The sequence below is a fragment of the Lynx canadensis genome, chromosome D4 (assembly GCF_007474595.2).
Source record: "Lynx canadensis isolate LIC74 chromosome D4, mLynCan4.pri.v2, whole genome shotgun sequence".
In the NCBI taxonomy this organism is placed as follows: domain Eukaryota; kingdom Metazoa; phylum Chordata; class Mammalia; order Carnivora; family Felidae; genus Lynx; species Lynx canadensis.
The window spans coordinates 16,743,741-16,761,926 of record NC_044315.2 but is presented as its reverse complement, the minus strand read 5'-3'; the positions used below and the strand labels follow the sequence as shown (position 1 = coordinate 16,761,926).

The 18,186-nt window shown below is 40.9% G+C and overlaps 1 protein-coding gene across 1 annotated transcript in view; it reads left to right on the top strand.

Annotated features, from left to right (window-relative positions):
• The first annotated feature begins 5,047 nt into the window (after nucleotides 1-5,047).
• Nucleotides 5,048-18,186, top strand: part of TRPM6 (transient receptor potential cation channel subfamily M member 6) — a 170,721-nt gene continuing 157,582 nt past the window's right edge. The window contains exon 1 of the mRNA XM_030293715.1: nucleotides 5,048-5,274. Within this exon, the coding sequence (XP_030149575.1) occupies nucleotides 5,266-5,274 (9 nt within the window). The 5' untranslated portion in view covers nucleotides 5,048-5,265. The remainder of the gene's footprint in view (nucleotides 5,275-18,186) is intronic.

The window sequence follows — 18,186 nt, the reverse complement described above, 5'->3', positions numbered from 1 at the left end:
TGATTTGGTATATATATGTATAGTAGAATGATTGCAAGATCAAGATAATTAACATATTTATCACCTGACACAGTTAATTCTTTTTTCGCTCTACCCTCCGCCCCTTTCAAGTGTACATTATTGTATTATTAAATATAGTCACCACCATGCTGCAAATCAGATCTTCAGAACTTTTTCTTCTCATAACTGAAAATTTGTGCCCTTTGACTTTCCCTCTCCCTAGTCCCTGGCAACCACCATTCTTTTCTGTTTTTATGAAATCAGTCAAGCACTGTGTTAAATGCTTTATGTGTGTGATCTTATTTATCTTTGTAATAACCCTAGAGTTAGGTCATTCATTCATTCATTCATTCCTCACTCAATTAATAAATATTTATTTATATCTATTATATACCAGGCACTTTTCTAGGTGTTAGGGGATCAGTCGAAAGAAACAGACATGTATCGATGAATGGTTTAATAAAACAGGCAAGAAGCTATGCCCTCCTGGAGCTTACGTTTTACAAGCAAAATACGTGGCTTACTAGATAATGGATAAATGTTGCTGAGAAAAATAAAACAAGGAAGGGGATGTAAGGAGCTGGTGATGAAGGAGGGATGTTCACAATTTTAGATAGTGTGCAAAGGAAGATACCGCTGAGAAAATGACCTCTGAGTCCACGTTTAAAGGGAGAGCAAGAGGAAGAGTAACCCAGGCAGAAGAAAAGGCAAGAGTCAAAGCCTACAAGAAGAAACTTTTTGGTCTTCTGAAAACAAGGAAGGCAGTCTGGCTAGAGGGAGAGTGCAAGGAGATACAGTCGTGGAGACAAAGGCTGGGTCTGATCTTGCAGGCAACTATAAGGACTTTCTTGTTGCCTCTGAGACAGAAGGCATTGAGGTCTTTGATCAGAGGAGGGACATGATTGGACTTACATATTAACAAAATCACTCTATTTTATTGATTGGAGCAGAAATACGGGCAGGGTGGTCTGTTATTAGCTAATTAGTCTCCCCATTTGGCAGATGAGGAGAATGAGACTTGAACTTGACCCAAATCATAAACCCTTTTTTTTTTTTTTTATCTTTTAAAAGTTTTTTTTACTGGGGCGCCTGGGTGGCGCAGTTGGTTAAGCGTCCGACTTCAGCCAGGTCACGATCTCGCGGTCCGTGAGTTCGAGCCCCGCATCAGGCTCTGGGCTGATGGCTCAGAGCCTGGAGCCTGTTTCCGATTCTGTGTCTCCCTCTCTCTCTGCCCCTCCCCCGTTCATGCTCTGTCTCTCTCTGTCCCAAAAATAAATAAACGTTGAAAAAAAAAATAAAAAAAAAAAGTTTTTTTTACTAATGTTTATTATTTATTTTTGAGACAGAGACAGAGCGCCAGTGGGGGAGGGTTAGAGAGAAAAGGAGACACAGAATCTGAAGCAGGCTCCAGGCTCCCAGCTGTCAGCACAGAGCCCCATGCGGGGCCCGAACCAATGAACTGTGAGATCATGACCTGAGCTTAAGTCAGATGCTTAACTGACTGAGCCAACCAGGCGCCCCTATCTTTTTTTAAAGAGCTTTTTTTTTTTAAGGTCATTTATTTATTTTAAGACAGACAGAGACAGTGTGAGCAGGGGAGGGGCAGAGAGAGGGAGAAAGAGAATCCCATTCTGTGCTGATAGCACAGAGCCTGACATGGAGCTGGAACTCATGAAACCCTGAGACCATGACTTGAGCTGAAACCAAGAGTCGGACGCTTGACCGTCTGAGCCACCCAGGCACCCAGGTCCTAAACTCTTAACACAAGCAGACCAGCAGCATCAACATCACCTGGAACCTAGAAATGCAGACTCTCAGGCCCCTCCCCAGACCAGCTGAATCTGTATTTTAGGAGGAGCCTCAAGTGATTCACTTGTACATTAAAGCTTGAAAAGCCTTGGTCTCAAACTCTAAGAGATATTGTTGTTGAAACTCATTGATCAGGAAAGAATATCATTGAAATGGTGGTCTAAGGAATTGTTATTTGGTAGCAAATAAACAGAGAAGAGAGAGGGATGCCAAACAGGAGGAAATTACAATAACCCAGAAGTTTAGGGCCGAATGGCTGAAGTAAGACAATAAGAGTAGGAAGGAAAACTCATTTTTAAGAAGGAATGGAGGCAAGAGTTTTTTTTTTTTTTAATCCTATAATTTTATTTTTTTTATATTTTTATTTTTTTGATTTTTATTTATTTTTTTAAATTTACATTCAAGTTAGTTAGCGTATAGTTCAACAATGATTTCAGGAGTAGATTCCTTAATGCCCCTTACCCATTTAGCCTATCCCCCCTCCCAGAACCCCTCCAGTAACCCTCAGTTTGTTCTCCATATTTAAGAGTCTCTCATGTTTTGTCCCCCTCCCTGTTTTTATATTATTTTTGCTTCCCTTCCCTTATGTTCATCTGTTTTGTATCTTAAAGTCCTCATATGAGTGAAGTCATATGATATTTGTCTTTTTCTGACTGACTGATTTCGCTCAGCATAATACCCTCCAGTTCCATCCACATAGTTGCAAATGGCAAGATTTCAACCTTTTTGTTTGCCAAGTAATACTCCATTGTATGTATGTGTTCTTTATCCATTCATCCATCGATGGACATTTGGGCTCTTTCCATACTTTGGCTATTGTTGATAGTGCTGCTATAAACATGGGGGTGTATGTGCCCCTTCAAAACAGCACACCTGTATCCCGTGGATAAATGCCTAGTCGTGCAATTGCTAGGTCATAGGGTAGTTCTATCTTTAGTTTTTTGAGGAACCTCTATACTGTTTTTCAGAGTGGCTGCACCAGCTTGCATTCCCATTGCCTTCCCTATTTCTTTGGATCCTAGATGGGATTCCTTCTCTCTGCCCAATGCCAGATATGCAGAGTTCATTTCCTTGGGACTCCTCTGCAACCCAGCACCAACTCCTGGGTCTGGGTAAGGATGAAATCATCTCAGGCCGGACTCAGGAGCATCCCCTCATAAGCATGCATGATGCTTATGGCTGGTATTAGGGTTATTGCAGCTATTAAAATTAAAGAATGAAAAGAGAGAAATTTGTTCTGACCACATAAAAGTAACATTGGTTTCAGGCACTTGCGTTTTCTTATCATTTGTGTCTAATTACCTTACAACACCATGTATATATATGGCTGTCATTAACTGATCTGACTCACTTGAGCCTGCACTATGGTCGTCTGTCCATTTGTGTTTATTACTCTAAAATAATAGTAACCTTGTAATATTTGTAATAAAAAAGAGGTAGTGATAATGTATGTCCCTCAAAACAGTTAATATTGGTTTCTGCCATATTATGGAGATAGTATAATCCTTTCCTGAAAAATCTCACTCCAACTCTATAGAGTCTACTTCACAAGCCCACCCCTGGAGACTACATTTCTTTCCTTTTTTTTTTTTTTTTTTTTTTTTTTGAGACTTTGTATTTTTAATACTCCTCTGGGGTGGTGGTTCTTGCCCTTTTCTGTGTGTGTCATTGACACATTCAGGATCTCATGGACCCTACCAGCCTTTTCCCTAGAAAAATGCACATAATCCTAAATTTCACATACAATTTAGGGTTCAGAGAGCTCTTGATTCTCTTAAAATCTAGGTTAAGAAACTCAGTTCTGGAAGATTTGGATTTTTTTTTTTTTCTTTTTTGGCAAATGAGTATTCAGTGCTTACTATGTGCCAGGCACTGTTAACAAAGACAAACAAGGAAGGTGACTTAAAGCTTGTGCGTGTGACTGTGTGTGTGTGTGTGTGTGTGTGTGTGTGTATGCTTGGCATTTTTCTCCAACTTCTCAGCTATTTGTTGTAGCTCAACAAAAGGAAATGAGGTGTAATAATAAGGACTTTAAAATGCTCATCATTTTAGGCATGCAAAGAATATGTGAAATTCACTTAGAGCACTTGCTAAATTTCAGAGACAAAGCAATGCATGGATGCAGAGGGAGAAACTCCTTGAATTTATTTGGAATGGTTTTACAGCATTGAAACTGTTCACACTTGCTTTCTTTGGTGGCAGGGGTGGGATGGGGTGGCGTGGTGATGCAACTGAGTTCCTAAAAAGAGCTTGGCAATTCGTAGAAAATACCTCCGGAAGGGTGATAAGAACTCTGAGTCATCAATCTGCTTCTAAGTCAGCAATCTAAGGGCTATGAGGAAAATGAAGTTTATAGCATAATAAACACAACGGACAGCTAGCTCTCAAGCTCTCTCTTCAGCACTGTATTTAAGACCCAGTTTGGGCTTTCCTCAGCCCCTTGACAGGAAATGCCTCATCTACTTTGCCCGGTTGGTGGAGCGCAATTCCACTAAAAGAAACGTGTTTGCAGATATATCAGGCTCCTGTTCACAAGATAAGGCACAGTTTACCTAAATAAATCTCTGCCATTTCTTTCTCATATCTGGGTGAGATTTTTTCTCCCCTGCTTCTTCTGGAAGAATTTATGAAGGACTGATCACATACTAGTTGGTCTTTATAACAACCATCTAAAAAAGAGTACTCCTTTGATTACTTTCTGGTGCCTCCAACGTATGCACACATATTGATTAGTTCTTTCTCGTTTTTCCAAGCCCCCGGTTTCCAGAAAAGTGAGAAATGGCAGTTCAAAAGGGGCACTGAAGTTTTTAGACTCAAGCATGGTTGGGGGAAGAAAATAAGGCAGAGGGAACCCAGAGACCCTCCTAATGCTTCCTATAAAACTTTGGAATTTTAAGAAAAAGGATCTAAATAATAATCCATCTCTGGAGGTGGGGCACCGAAATGAAAAATAAAAATCAACCCTTTCTCTACTTCCATGAAAATAACCACTCACAAAGTTGGCAGCGGTTCTAAATGCATTTTCATGTTATATAACTTCACGCCAACGTTGAAGTCAGCGCACGGACTGCCCGCGCAGGAGGACGGTGTATTCAGGCCACAAAAGCCCAGGATTGATAAGGTTGCCTCAGTCGATTTCCTGCAGCTGGGGAGCTGAAGCAGATGACGACAGGAGTGTTAATCATTTCCCGACCGGCAATCTTAGTCACAAGTTCCTGCTAAAAGTGAAATCACCCCCTCTGGTTTAAAAACAGCTCAACACTTTTTACTCCATTCACACCGCAATTTCTCCCTTCCAGGTTAAGCACATGGAAATTTGTGCAGCCGTTCCTTTTACGGCACTGTTTCCATTAGTTGCTCCCACGAGCTGGAGTTTATCTGATTGTGCGGTAGATGGAAACTTCAGGATAAAATTCGATGGCCGAAGGCTGAGTGAAGTTTACCCTGGCTGTGGTTATGAAGAGGGTAAGTGAATGAACCTCTTTGTTGCTCTTGTGTTTATTTTCTTCTTTGCTAGATTTTATACACCATAAAATGCAAAAGGCGTACTCTTCCAATTACAGTTAACCATTCAGATTTGCTTGATGATTGTTTTTAAGTGATCACGGGCCAAAACCAAGAAATTAAAACACACAATTAAGCATGCATGCCAAACAAAATTGCTTCAGTTGCTTCTTGAAAAAAATATTTTTATTAATTAAACAGCTTGTTTGGTTAATTGAACTGTTACTGAAATGTCTTTCCATGTTGATGGAATGTTCGTGGGACTGTTCAGTAAAAATAGATTTCTTCAAGGCTCAGAACAGTCCTGAGCACATAGAAGATTTTGTGGAAAGAGCTAATGATTTCTCCCCACCCGCTTTTTTTATTCTGTATGCACTTACATTAATGGGTTTTAGAAGGTATTTTCCAATCACTTGTATAAAATCTTATGTACACAATACATCAGTGATGAATTAAAAAGGAAGTAGAAAATAGGGTTAGTACTTGAAAAATAATTTAATTCACATCTTTGCCTCTATGATTCAAGCTGTTCCGTTTCTGAGAACATTAATGAACATTTTTCTGAGTGTTCCAAAAATTATTGGGATAACACACATGTTTATAGCATTGCTTATCATTGTGAAAACCTGAGAGCAGCCAAATGTTCATGAATAGGATAGTGGTGAAATCACTGGAATAGGACAGAACCCATGAAAAAGAATGAAAAAATCTGTATTTATTAACATGAAACCAGTCCAATTCATATTGCTAAGTTAATAAAAAAAAAAAAAAAGCAAGTTTCTAAAAAATAGTAAGTAAGTACAGGATATTTTCATTTTTTGTGTGTGCAAATAAATACCAGTATCTACATTTACAAATCTGTAGTGATATTCACCAAACTGTTTACACTGGCTACTTTTGGGGAGCTGAATGCGAAAGTTTTCTTTCTACTCTGTAGTCATTAGAAGGTAAGTGGTGGAGATATTGTTTTATTTACTCCTAAAACCTTAGTGTATATAATTGTTTCTGGTACATAATAGGCATGCAATAAATAGTGTTGAATGAATGAATGAATGAAGAGATTTCTATAATATTTAAATTATTTAATGTTTATTTTTGAGAGAGAGAGAGACAGAGCATGAGCAGGGGAGGGGCAGAGAGAGAGGGAGACACAGAATCTGAAGCAGGCTCCAGGCTCTGAGCTGTCAGCACAGAGCCCATCATGGAGCCTGACATGGGGGCTCCAGGTCACAAACCGCGAGATTGTGACCTGAGCCAAAGTCGGCCGCTTAACCGACTGAGCCACCCAGGTGCCCGTAAATCATTTAAAACTGGCATGGTTAATTTACAAGCAAATAAGATTCACAAAATACCTTAATTTTTAAGTATAAAAAGTGATTTAGAACAACATTCAAAGCCTCTGATACTCTTCTTTCCTACTTTTTGCAATACTTTTCTTCCTTTTCCTAGCTAATTTTGGTTCAAAGGAAAATGAAAATGTTGTGGTCCCTGTGCTCACTTAAGATTTTCTGCCTACATTTCTTACTTTGGGTTTGATGTCTGCGCTCAGGAGTCTGTGCACCTCACATCCCAGAGTGCTGCTTATCTTCTTATGCACGTGCCATCTTTCCAATTTGATTATAAACCCTGTACGGACTCTGTCTTATGATCTTTTCTGTCCTCAATACTTAGCACAGGGCCTCACTGATAGTAGGGGGATAGTTTTGTTGCTGGATATTCTTTCCAGAAACGTGTGCAGTTCTTAATGATGGAGGGCTACTGTAACCCTTCCTTGTAAGCCAAGCATTGTATACAATAGGCACCCAGTGCGTGTTTGTTGAATGAATGACCAGGCTTGATCCTGGCACATAATCTCTGCAGATAAACAGATGATTAGATCTTGTTCTGAGGGAGATGGGAGGAGACAATCTGTTCGGGATTCTTTTGGTTGCCGATAATACACCACCTGACTAAACTGGCAGGAGTGGAAGAGAAAGGGAATTTATTGGCTTCCCATGGCAGTTTAATAGTGCACCTGGCTTAGACTTAGCTAGACACTTAGAAATAGTTAGACACTCTTGCTCAAAATGACATCTCTGTCTCTGTCTTGTTCTGTTCTCAGACTTTATCTTTGAGATTGTAAAACAGCCACCCAAATCTATTCGAACACATTCTTTCAGATCCAGTCCAGCAGAAAAGATGTCTTCGCTTCAGCAGTCCTACCTAGAAAACTAAGTCATGACAGTCAGAGTCAACCAACACTAACCGTAGCCAGGAGAGTTCATGTCCCGCTTTCATGAGCTTCAGGAGTTTCCAGGGCTAAGGGTAAAGCCTCAAGCAGACCAGGTGGACTGAGGGTGGGGGAGAAGTGGAGCCCCAAATAAAAATCAAGGCTGTTGCCATAGGAAAGGGGATTGGCTGTCTGGTAGTTAAATAGCAAAGGTCAAAGACAAAGGAAGATGATTATATATCATTCTTTTCTGCTCTCCCTAAATGAACATATACAAATATGAATAAGTAACAGATGCAAGAACCAGTCAACTCTAGCTCTGCAAAAATGTGCAGTTATTAACTGTTTAAGGGAGGCAGATGGAAAGATAGAGGGAGGAGCTCTCTGAATTGATTAAAGCCAGAATCTGAGTGCAGAGCAATGACTCTCAGATTGGTTCCATATTGAAATTATCCAGGGACGATTCTGATGCCCATGCCACTCTTTATAATAGTTATATCTACAGTCAGGGCCCAGGCATCAGTACTTTTAGGCTCCCAAGTAAACTGTTATAGCCAAATTTGAGGAACAGTGATCAAGAGAGATATCAGGGAGGATTTAGAGGAGTTTTAGAAGTACCTGAAAGTGTGCCTTGAATGTAGTAGATCCTCAATAGCTAATCTGATTATGGGATTTACAGGAGGAAAAAAGAACATGACCGAGCACAGAGGGTGGGTGGGGGGGGGTGGGTGGGATTTGTGAACTGGCTACCGTGTGTTAGGCATCACAATCAGTTCTCAATATACATTTCTCACTTGATCTTCATAGTCAGGATTAAAAGAGTATATTTATAGTGAGGAAACAGAGGTTCAAAAAGATAAAACTTACCAAAAGGCCAACCATAGAGTAAAATAGGTCTGTTTGGCTTCAAATTGCACATTCTTTCATAACACTACAATTGCAAATGTCTGATGGGTGTTTAAAGGTAAACTCAGGGGGCACCTGGGTGGCTCAGTTGGTGAAGCATCTGACTCTTGGTTTTGGCTCAGGTTGTGATCTCATGGTTTGTGAGTTTGAGCCCCACATCAGGCTTTGTGCTGACAGTGCAGAGCCTGCTTGGGATTCTCTCTCCCCTCTCTCTCTGTCCATAACACACTTGTGCACTCTCTTTTTCTCTCTCAAAAATAAGTAAACTGTAAAAAAAAAATGTAAGCTGAGATGTTGGATGTAACAACTAAATTAATATATGGAACAGGCATGAAGGCAGTTTTGAAAAATCAACAGAGGTGACATTTCTGTATCATGGTTTGGCAGACTAGGGCCCATGGGCCAAATCCAGCCTACAGCTGCCTTTATAAAGTTCTTATTGGGACGCAGCCACACTCACTGTTCACGTAGAGTCTACGTCTGCTTTTGTGCTCCGATAGCAGAGCTGAGCAGTTGTGACAGATACCATATGGCTTATAGAGCCTAATGTATTTACTACCTAGCACTTGGCAGGAGAAGTCCGCTGACCTGTGATCTAGAGTTTACATTTGTATGTGATCAGCAGTTCTGAGGAGGGGTGAGATTGCCATTATCGATTCAGAACTGATAATTCTTATTGCCGTATGAGCAGGGTTCTCCAAGCATCTACCCATTCATTCAATGGGTTAACGTTTATTGAGCATTTACAAAGTGCCAGATACCCTGAACTCGTAGTCTAAGAGGCAGCTGGCATACAGTGTAATAAATTCTACAGTGAAAAATAGGATACTGAGATATGATAACTTTTCTCTCTGCCTCTAGGCTACATGAGAGCAGGTTTTAGTTCTGTTTTAGCTTATCACTCAGCTTCTAGCAGAGTGCCCGGCAGGCAGGATGGGATCGGTAAGCGTCTGTTGAATGAACTAAGGAATCAGTTAATATGGTAGAAGCAACCATGGGATGCCAGGAGAACACACATAACCCAATATCTGATAGGATGAGGTCAGGTTACGAAGCTGAAGAAGTGGGAGAAGTGAAAGGGGGGTGGGGGCAGCAAAGAAAGCACATTTGTAGGAGTTCAGTGGACCTGCCGTGGAGACCCACCACAAGGTCTGCCTCCCCGGGACTGGACAGAAATAGCACTGTGAGCCTCAGCAGGATTTGGTAGGAGGCTGGATATAGTAAATAAAAAGGAAAACTCGGGGCGCCTGGGTGGCGCAGTCGGTTAAGCGTCCGACTTCAGCCAGGTCACGATCTCGCGGTCCGTGAGTTCGAGCCCCGCGTCAGGCTCTGGGCTGATGGCTCGGAGCCTGGAGCCTGTTTCCAATTCTGTGTCTCCCTCTCTCTCTGCCCCTCCCCCGTTCATGCTCTGTCTCTCTCTGTCCCAAAAATAAATAAACGTTGAAAAAAAAATTAAAAAAAAAGGAAAACTCTATCCAATGCCTGACTCAAATATCTCCAGAAGCTTCCTGATGTCCACGGGATAAGATCAAGATTTCTTGGCAAGAAAGTCCTTCAAGTCCTCTACAACTTGTTCTCTGCTGATTCACTTGTATTACCCTTACTTTCTTACCTCAGTTCCCGGTGTCTAGTTGGATGCTTGCTGACTTGGCTTCATTCAGTCTTAACTCCATGCCTTGTAAAAAAGATATGCTCCCCACTCAGGATGTCCTCTCCTTTCTCTCTAATCTATACCACTCATCCTATAAGATCCAACACAACTATGACCTTTCAGGCAGATTTTTCCCCCCACCTTGAGCCTCATTGATGTCTCATCTCTGGATTCCATCACATATTCACATCCATCTCTCACTTTTCAGACACTAAACCAGTGCTGCCTTGGGCTGGTTTAAGCCATTTCATGGGCTAGTGCTTTGCGTCCATTAGAATGTGGGTTCCCAGACGGGGCACCTGGGTGGCTCAGTCGGTTAAACATCCGACTTCAGCTCAGGTCATGATCTCATGGTTCATGGGTTCAAGCCCCACATCGGGCTCTGTGCTGACAGCTCGGAGCCTGGAGCCTGCTTCAGATTCTGTGTGTGTGTGTCTCTCTCTCTGCTCCTTCCGCTTTCACACTCTGTCTCTCTCTTTCTCAAAATAAACATTAAAAAATTAAAAAAAAAATGAATGTGCGTTCCCGGAAAGACAGAGCATGAGAGGTTTCCTTCATATCCTCTTAGTACCCAGAATAATACATTTACTTAATATTTGAGTTGACACTTGAATACCTGAATGAGTGAGATGAATAAAAATTATGAGGTTGGAAATGTTGCCAAAAAGGGAAGTCAGAACACAGAGTAAAGAGAAGAGAAAATAATTGGAAGAGATGCTAATAGGATAGGAAAATAATTAGTACTTTGTAATTAGAGGGGTTCTCAAAAAGTGTAAGTTTTGAGCGAAAAATACTTGAGTTCATTTAAAAATTTTATTAGTAGAAATTCAGATGTGGAGAAATGAGTTTATTGACGTCTCAGTTTAGGGCACTTGCTCACTGATCTGTGTGAGATACTGCTCTTGGTTTTATGTATTCACTTGTTTATTTACTTATGCATATATTCCTAATTATTCTCATTGCCCATGGCCATTCCCCTTCACAACCACAGCAGTGGTTCTAATGTGGTTAATGTGTGTCCTCTTCTTGTGTCTGTTTTTGAAAAATGTGTATTTTCTTCGTTTTTTAGCATGTATTGAAAACATTTATATATGAGGTGATGTGTTATGAATCTCAACCTGTATCTTACCTTCTTTACAAAGCATTAAGGTGTTTAAGATCTCTACATATTGCTATGGTATAGATATATTGTTTCTGATTGCTACACACTACTTCATGAAGTAAATTTAGCACATTTCACCGATTTACACCTCCAGTGATGGAAACTAACACCACCTCCAAACCCCTCTCACTACAAGTTACGATGAACATGCTTGCATTGTTCCCTCCTATACCTAGTATGGGAATTTATTTGGGATAAATCTCCAGGAATGCCATTGCTGGATCACAGGGTATACATCTATTTAATTTGACTCAGGAGTACCAGGTTCCACTGCAGAATGGTTTTATGCACACGTTCCCTCCCTGTCCCATAAAGCATTGCACTATGTTTCTATAAACTACAACCCTACTAATACTTAGTGTTACCCAGCTTTCTAATTTTTGCTAGTCTAACAATTAAAAATTGATATTTCATTGCTGTTTTAGTTAGTGTAACTTTATGAAGGAGTTTCAAATTTTTGCTTGATGCTTCTGTTTGGGTTTTTTCCCTATGAATTACCTGTTTGTAAAAATTTTTCCATTTATTTCTAAGGGAATTCTTGTCGTTATGGTTGTTGTTGTTAATTTACAATTGGGTGCTTATTAAGTCATTTTTTTCAACCAAGAAAATTGACTTATGTTGTAGCGTTGAATCACTTTGCTGAATACCTCTTACTTTAGTATTACTAAACATTATTTCTGATTTTGAGAAGATAGAGTAGTGGCTGTTTAGTTTTTAGATCCTCCCAAATCCCCACATATAAAATATGTGGCAAAACTAAAAACCCTTGAACAGCATTTGCAACAAAACTCAGTAGACCTCAGTCTCTATCCCAGCATGTAAGGGGATTAGAAGTTGCCACTCCCAATGCCACAATAAGAACAAAGCCGAACAGAGTTAACCGCTATTCTTTGAAGAAATGTCACTAGAAACTTCGGAAGTGCAAAGAGAGAAAAAGAATGAAAAAGAAACAGATATCCAGTTCTCTGGGACAGGTACAAAACATGTGACATACATGTAATGGCAATACCAGAAGGAGAAGAGGGAAGGGGGGTGGGACACAGAAATATTTGAAGCAGTAATGACCGGGAATTTCCTCAAATTCATGACAAATACCAAACCACAGATTCAGGAACTCAGAGAACATCAAGCAGAATAAATACCAAATTGAATACAAGTTAGCACTAGGAAACCCCAAATACAACCAGGTGGAGAGAATCGCCAACAACCACAGACTGTGTATATTATCATCATCTATGTATCTGTGTGGGAGATAGCAGAGGCAATGGGGTGGCAGGTGGACTACGAACAGGTGAAACCCAAAGGAGCCAACAGGCATTCACTGAAAAGTATGGTGGGTTAATCTGAGAACAGCAACTAAAACCAAGAGGGACTTGGCCTACACTAGTGAGAGACGGTGAGTGGCCTTGTGGTAAGGTCTGGCATAGTCCACCCCTGTGAACTCTTGGAATGGACCCTCTACAGTTTCTTTCCAGATGGGTCCAAATGGGGGGAAAACTATTGGGAGTGAAATCAAAATTGAGCAAACAGAGAAACCAGAGGAAGAGGAAAGATAAAAGATAAAAGAGGAAGATCCAGGTAAAAGTGGAAGATGGGAGGAGAGCCTCGCTGCGATCTATTGAAAGTCAGCCCTCGACACAAGGGTTTGAAAAACAAAACAAAACAAAAAAAAGATGGGAGGAGAGCCAGGAAATCTCAGAAAGGACTCACTGTATTTCTGCGCATGACACATAAGAGAGCGAGCTCTGTGGAGACTTAAAAACTATCCCAACTTCTCCTCCTTCTAAAATCTCAGGAAAATTAACTTACATAAAATGAGCAACAGCAAAGTATTGAGTTCAAGTGCCACACAAAATTGCAATAAGAAATAAAGAGAATAAGGGTCAGAATAACATCCCTAGACAATGAAAGCATGTCAGAAAATATGAGTAAAAAAATAGATAAGAAGTGGGTGGCTCAGTCAGTTAAGTGTCTTGATTTTGGCTCAGGTCATGATCTCAGGGTTTCATTTAAGTTCAAGCCTTGCGTGGGCTTTGTGCTGACAGCATGGAGCCTGCTTGGGATTCTCTCTCTTTCTCTGCCCCTTCCCCACAAGTACTTTGTCTCTCTCAAAATAAACAAATAAACTATTTTAAAAAACATAAACACTGTAACTATTTCAAAACAGACTAATAGACAATGAGGAAATAACACAAGCATGAAAGAGCAATATAAATCAGAAATAGAAAAATTCAGAAACGAGGTGGCAGGACTCAAAAAAGAATTAGAATAAAATAATAAAAACTTGTAATGACTAAACTAGAAGATATAAGAGAGTATATAAACACAGCAAATAATGTTTTAATAAAAATAGAAGAATAGGAGAAAAAATAGAAAAAGGAAAAGGGAGAAAACAGAATCTGAGGGCTAAAAAAAGCAAACATTGAGGATAGACAGAGATGACTTGCCACATGGTTCATAGGAGTTCCTGAAGAAGAAACCCTAAGTAAGAGAACAGAACAAATATTAAAAAGTGTAATTTTTAAAACATTTCCTGAAACTAAAAAAAAAAAAAATTGAAGTATGTATTGAAAGGGCACATTGAGTATCTGAGAACACTGATCTAGAATAGCTATGTCCCAGTATTATTCTGGTAAAATTGCTGAACTTAAAAGGAAAACAAAAACAAAAACCCAAAAACCCTTTGGTCATCTAGAAAAAAAAAAAAAAAAACCCACGTGATGTATAAGAGAAAGAAAATCATACTATCTTCAGACATTTTGACAGCAATAATCTGTGCCAGAAAAAAATGCAGTAACATTTTTTCAGATACTCGGTGAAAGCACCTGTGAGCTGGGGTTTTTCTATCCAACAAAACTGGCCTTCAAGTATGAAGCAACATGCAAAGACTTAGAGAATATTGTCTTTATGAGCTTTACCTGAGTACTACTAAAGAGCAGCTTAACCATAATGATGTGAGACATCACCATGAGTACTGGTGGTGGCATTAAGTGTACTGTGTGGTTATCTGTAGATCTAACAATAAATGAGCATTAAAAAGAGAGATTATAGTATGTAATGGCTACGTGATCTGAGAATGTAGACAGAGTACAACTATTTAAAAGGGGAACAATTACAGTAGCATGTGTAAAATTTTCTTTTCAGAAATAATAATGATTGGTTGTAGTATTAGAATTGTTTTCCTGATGGGGTGCCTGGGTGGCTCAGTCAGTTAAGTCGCTCAGGTCATGATCTCATGGTCTGTGAGTTTGAGCCCTGCATTGGGCTCTGTGCTGACAGCTCAGAGCCAGGAGCCTGCTTTGGATTCTGTGTTTCCTTCTCTCTCTGCCCCTCTCCCACTCAAGCTCTCTCTCTCTCTCTCTCGATCTCAAAAATAAATAAACATTAAAAAAAAAAAGAATTGTTTTCCTAAGACTGCTGTGTTTATGTGGGATAAAGCAATGAAAAATTAATGGATATTTAATTTTATTGCCTCTGTCCTTGAGAACCAGGATTCTTCGTGTAGTTCAAAAGAATACAGATTTAATATAAAGAAATTGAATAAAACATGTTTCACGTGAATTTGAATTATAATTTCAATATGAACTCATAAGATATTTTATTTCTCTACTGAAAAGTTCTAGAAATAATGACCAAAAAGCTCCTGTGGCACCCCAGACCGTGGTCTTCCTCAAGACCGTTCCCAGTGAAATAAACCAGGACTTCTTAGAGAAATAGGTGATTCTAATTTTGGAGCTATCAAAGACTATTAGAATGGTCTCAAATAACTCAAGAGATAATTTGAAGAGGCCCTCACTGACCAGAGATGGGACAAATTGAGTTTCAATAATGATAAGAATTGCAGTGGATTGCAAATGAGTTATCTGGTGCTGTGTAACAAGTTGTCCCGAAGTTTTGCTTGAAGCCAGACCCGTCACATCACAGTTTCTGAGAGTCAGGAGTCCAAGAGCGGCTTATCTAGTTGTTCAGAGTCACGAATGAGATTGCAGTTGGGCTGTGCACTGCAGATATGTTTGCTTGCATCCGGGCAGAGAAGATCCACATCAGAAATTACTCACGTGACTCTTGGCAGGATGCTCACGTTCTTCACCATGTAGGCCTCTCCATGGGGCCGCTTACAGTCTGACTTCCCTGTGTGCACAGAGACAGTGAGGACAGTCCAGCTGATGAAATGAAATGATAGGGTTTGGAATATGAACCATGTTACAACCCCCAACAAATTAAAGAATTTAGGCACCAGGCATGAAGCGCTGCTGACAATGAAGAACAAAAATCAAACGTATGTGGAAAGAACACACCACCGCCTGCATCTTGCCAAAGGGACTGAGCCTGAGTCTGCTCAGGCCTCTGGATTCAACTGTCAGTTTGCAGGGAAAGCGATAGGAGGAGCATGTTGAACTATTCCGGGAGTGTGCAGTCAGCACCATCCAGACCAGGGGAAATCTCTGTAGGCCAAACGGCCTGTGTTGTTCAATAGAAAAAGTGTAAGGAAAGAAAGGAATGGAGGAAGAACATGTATATGAAAGGTAACATAAAAAACAAAACAAAAAAAAAATGGGCAAGACTATAGCAGTTGGAATGCATTCTTGGTTGTTAAATTATAAAGAAATGTGGGGCGCCTGGGGGGCTCAGTCAGTTGAGCATCGACTCTTGATTTTGGCACAGATTGCGATCCCAGGATCGTGGGATCAAGCCCCACGTCAGGCTCTGTGCTGAGCATGGAGCCCGCTTGAAATTCTCTCTCTCTCTCTCTCTCTCTCTCTCTCTCTCTGTGCCTTTCTCTCACTCACACTCACTCACTCTCTCTAAAAAAAAAAGAAGAATGCCATGCACATGTTCTGATCTTTGTTTATTTCACTGACTGTATTATTATAGACTGTTCCCTATCCCACAGGGCCAAATTAGATAAAAGTGATAACGTCAGTCCCTCTTTCTAGGCTGCAACCAATATATTTTAACCTGTAAATAGTTTTTTAAATTTTTTTTTTCAACGTTTATTTATTTTTGGGACAGAGAGAGACAGAGCATGAACGGGGGAGGGGCAGAGAGAGAGGGAGACACAGAATCGGAAACAGGCTCCAGGCTCCGAGCCATCAGCCCAGAGCCTGACGCGGGGCTCGAACTCACAGACCGCGAGATCGTGACCTGGCTGAAGTCGGACGCTTAACCGACTGCGCCACCCAGGCGCCCCTAACCTGTAAATAGTTTAAATAAGCAGGTACCTTTTCTCAGAATATACTCTATTAAATAAAGTCAGTAGATGTGTTCCTAGTTTCCCCAATTTGGAGATACTGCTCATACTGATTTTGAAGGCACACATTTTTCATAAAACTTTAAATTTACTTGTTCTTTTCTTTCTTTCTTCCTTCCTTCCTTCCTTCCTTCCTTCCTTCCTTCCTTCCTTCCTTCCTTCCTCCCTCCCTCCCTCCCTCCCTCCCTCCCTCTTTCTTTCTTTCTTTCTTTCTTTCTTTCTTTCTTCTTTCTTCTTTCTTCTTCTTCTTTCTTCTTTTTTAAACCCGAGGTTTCGGCTTAAACAAACAAACCTGCTCACCGTTTGATTCAGACAAGATAACCCCAAGGGAAGGGTGGATTCTGGAGTTAGCAAAGTGCTCCTTCAGCATTTCCCTCAATGAATTCAGGGGTATTCTATGGCAAGGGTCCAAACAACACACGTGTGATTAACCTTTGTGCTTCTCGGTTGATAACCGCCTGGTCATGGCGATAACTAGGATTAAAGGAGACAGATGTGCCTCTAAACTCTAATCTTGGTCTGGTAAATGTTTTCTGGGCATCAAATTGTATTCTTTAAAAAAAACAAAAAAGTTGGTCAGGTATTTTAACTCTCTCTTTATTTTCTTTAACGTTTTTTGCCTTTTCAGTCGCTCTTACGTAATATCTATCGAGTACCTGCCCTGCAGTTAACAGTGGGCAGTGCCACGGTGTGCCAAGGAAGGAGGTGAAAGAGCTTACAGTTTTGCTGGGGATTCACGATAGACACACGTAAGAAACAGCAAACGGGATAGTGTTGCATCCACCTGTGTGTGTTTGTCTCATTGCGTGTAAGCACACAGTAACGTAAGTAATACAAGCGTAAACAGACGCGGATGCTAAGCGGTGTGGCACAAACAGAAAACAGGCAAGATGCAGTTTGGAAATTATGTGAAGAGACAGCAAGCCAAGGCAGTCGGCAGGTGTGTGAGTTAGGTTGTTGGGCAAGGCTGTGCTGCAGAAACCTCTGGAGCTGAGCGTTTCTCTTTCTTTTGACATAATTATGGATTCACGGGAAGTAGCAAGAATAGCACAGAGAGGCCTCGTGCACCCTTCGCCGAGCTTCCCCTAATGGTAACAGCTTACACGACTGTCTGTTGTACAATATCAAAACCGGCATATCCACACCGGGACAATCTACAGATCCTTTCCGGTTTTCTGTGCGCATACTCCTGTGGAACTGAGCTTTGATAAATGAATTTCAAAAGACAAGAGGAATGAGGAAAAACTGGAAGAACCAAAACCTCACAGGGCAGTTCCTTTGCAGAGATGTCCTCTTTCTCTTTCCTTCCAGTGTGTAGGTATGCCACATGCCCCTTTGAACACTCACCACCCCCCTTACCTCGCCCGCCCCAGCGGGCTTGCCGCTTCCTCTTCACAAATGCTCCCCGAGCACTTCCTGCTGTGCTCTTACCTGGGGGTCCAAACACAGGCAGTCTCCCTCCTAGAAGTCATCCGCTGTGTGAGCTGGTTTGTAAAGAAGCAGTCTGGAACCCAGAACCGATTTTCCCATGGAGACCGAGGTACAGAGGTGATGGGTTCCTGGCCTCTCTCCTGGCCTGTGTCACTCAGGATGGAAACAGTCCTTATTCGGAGCAGTGTCTGTCATTGCTGCACATGGTGGTTGTGTGCTCCCTGGGAGTCAGGGAGAGGGATTCTCTGCTGTATCAGACGGAT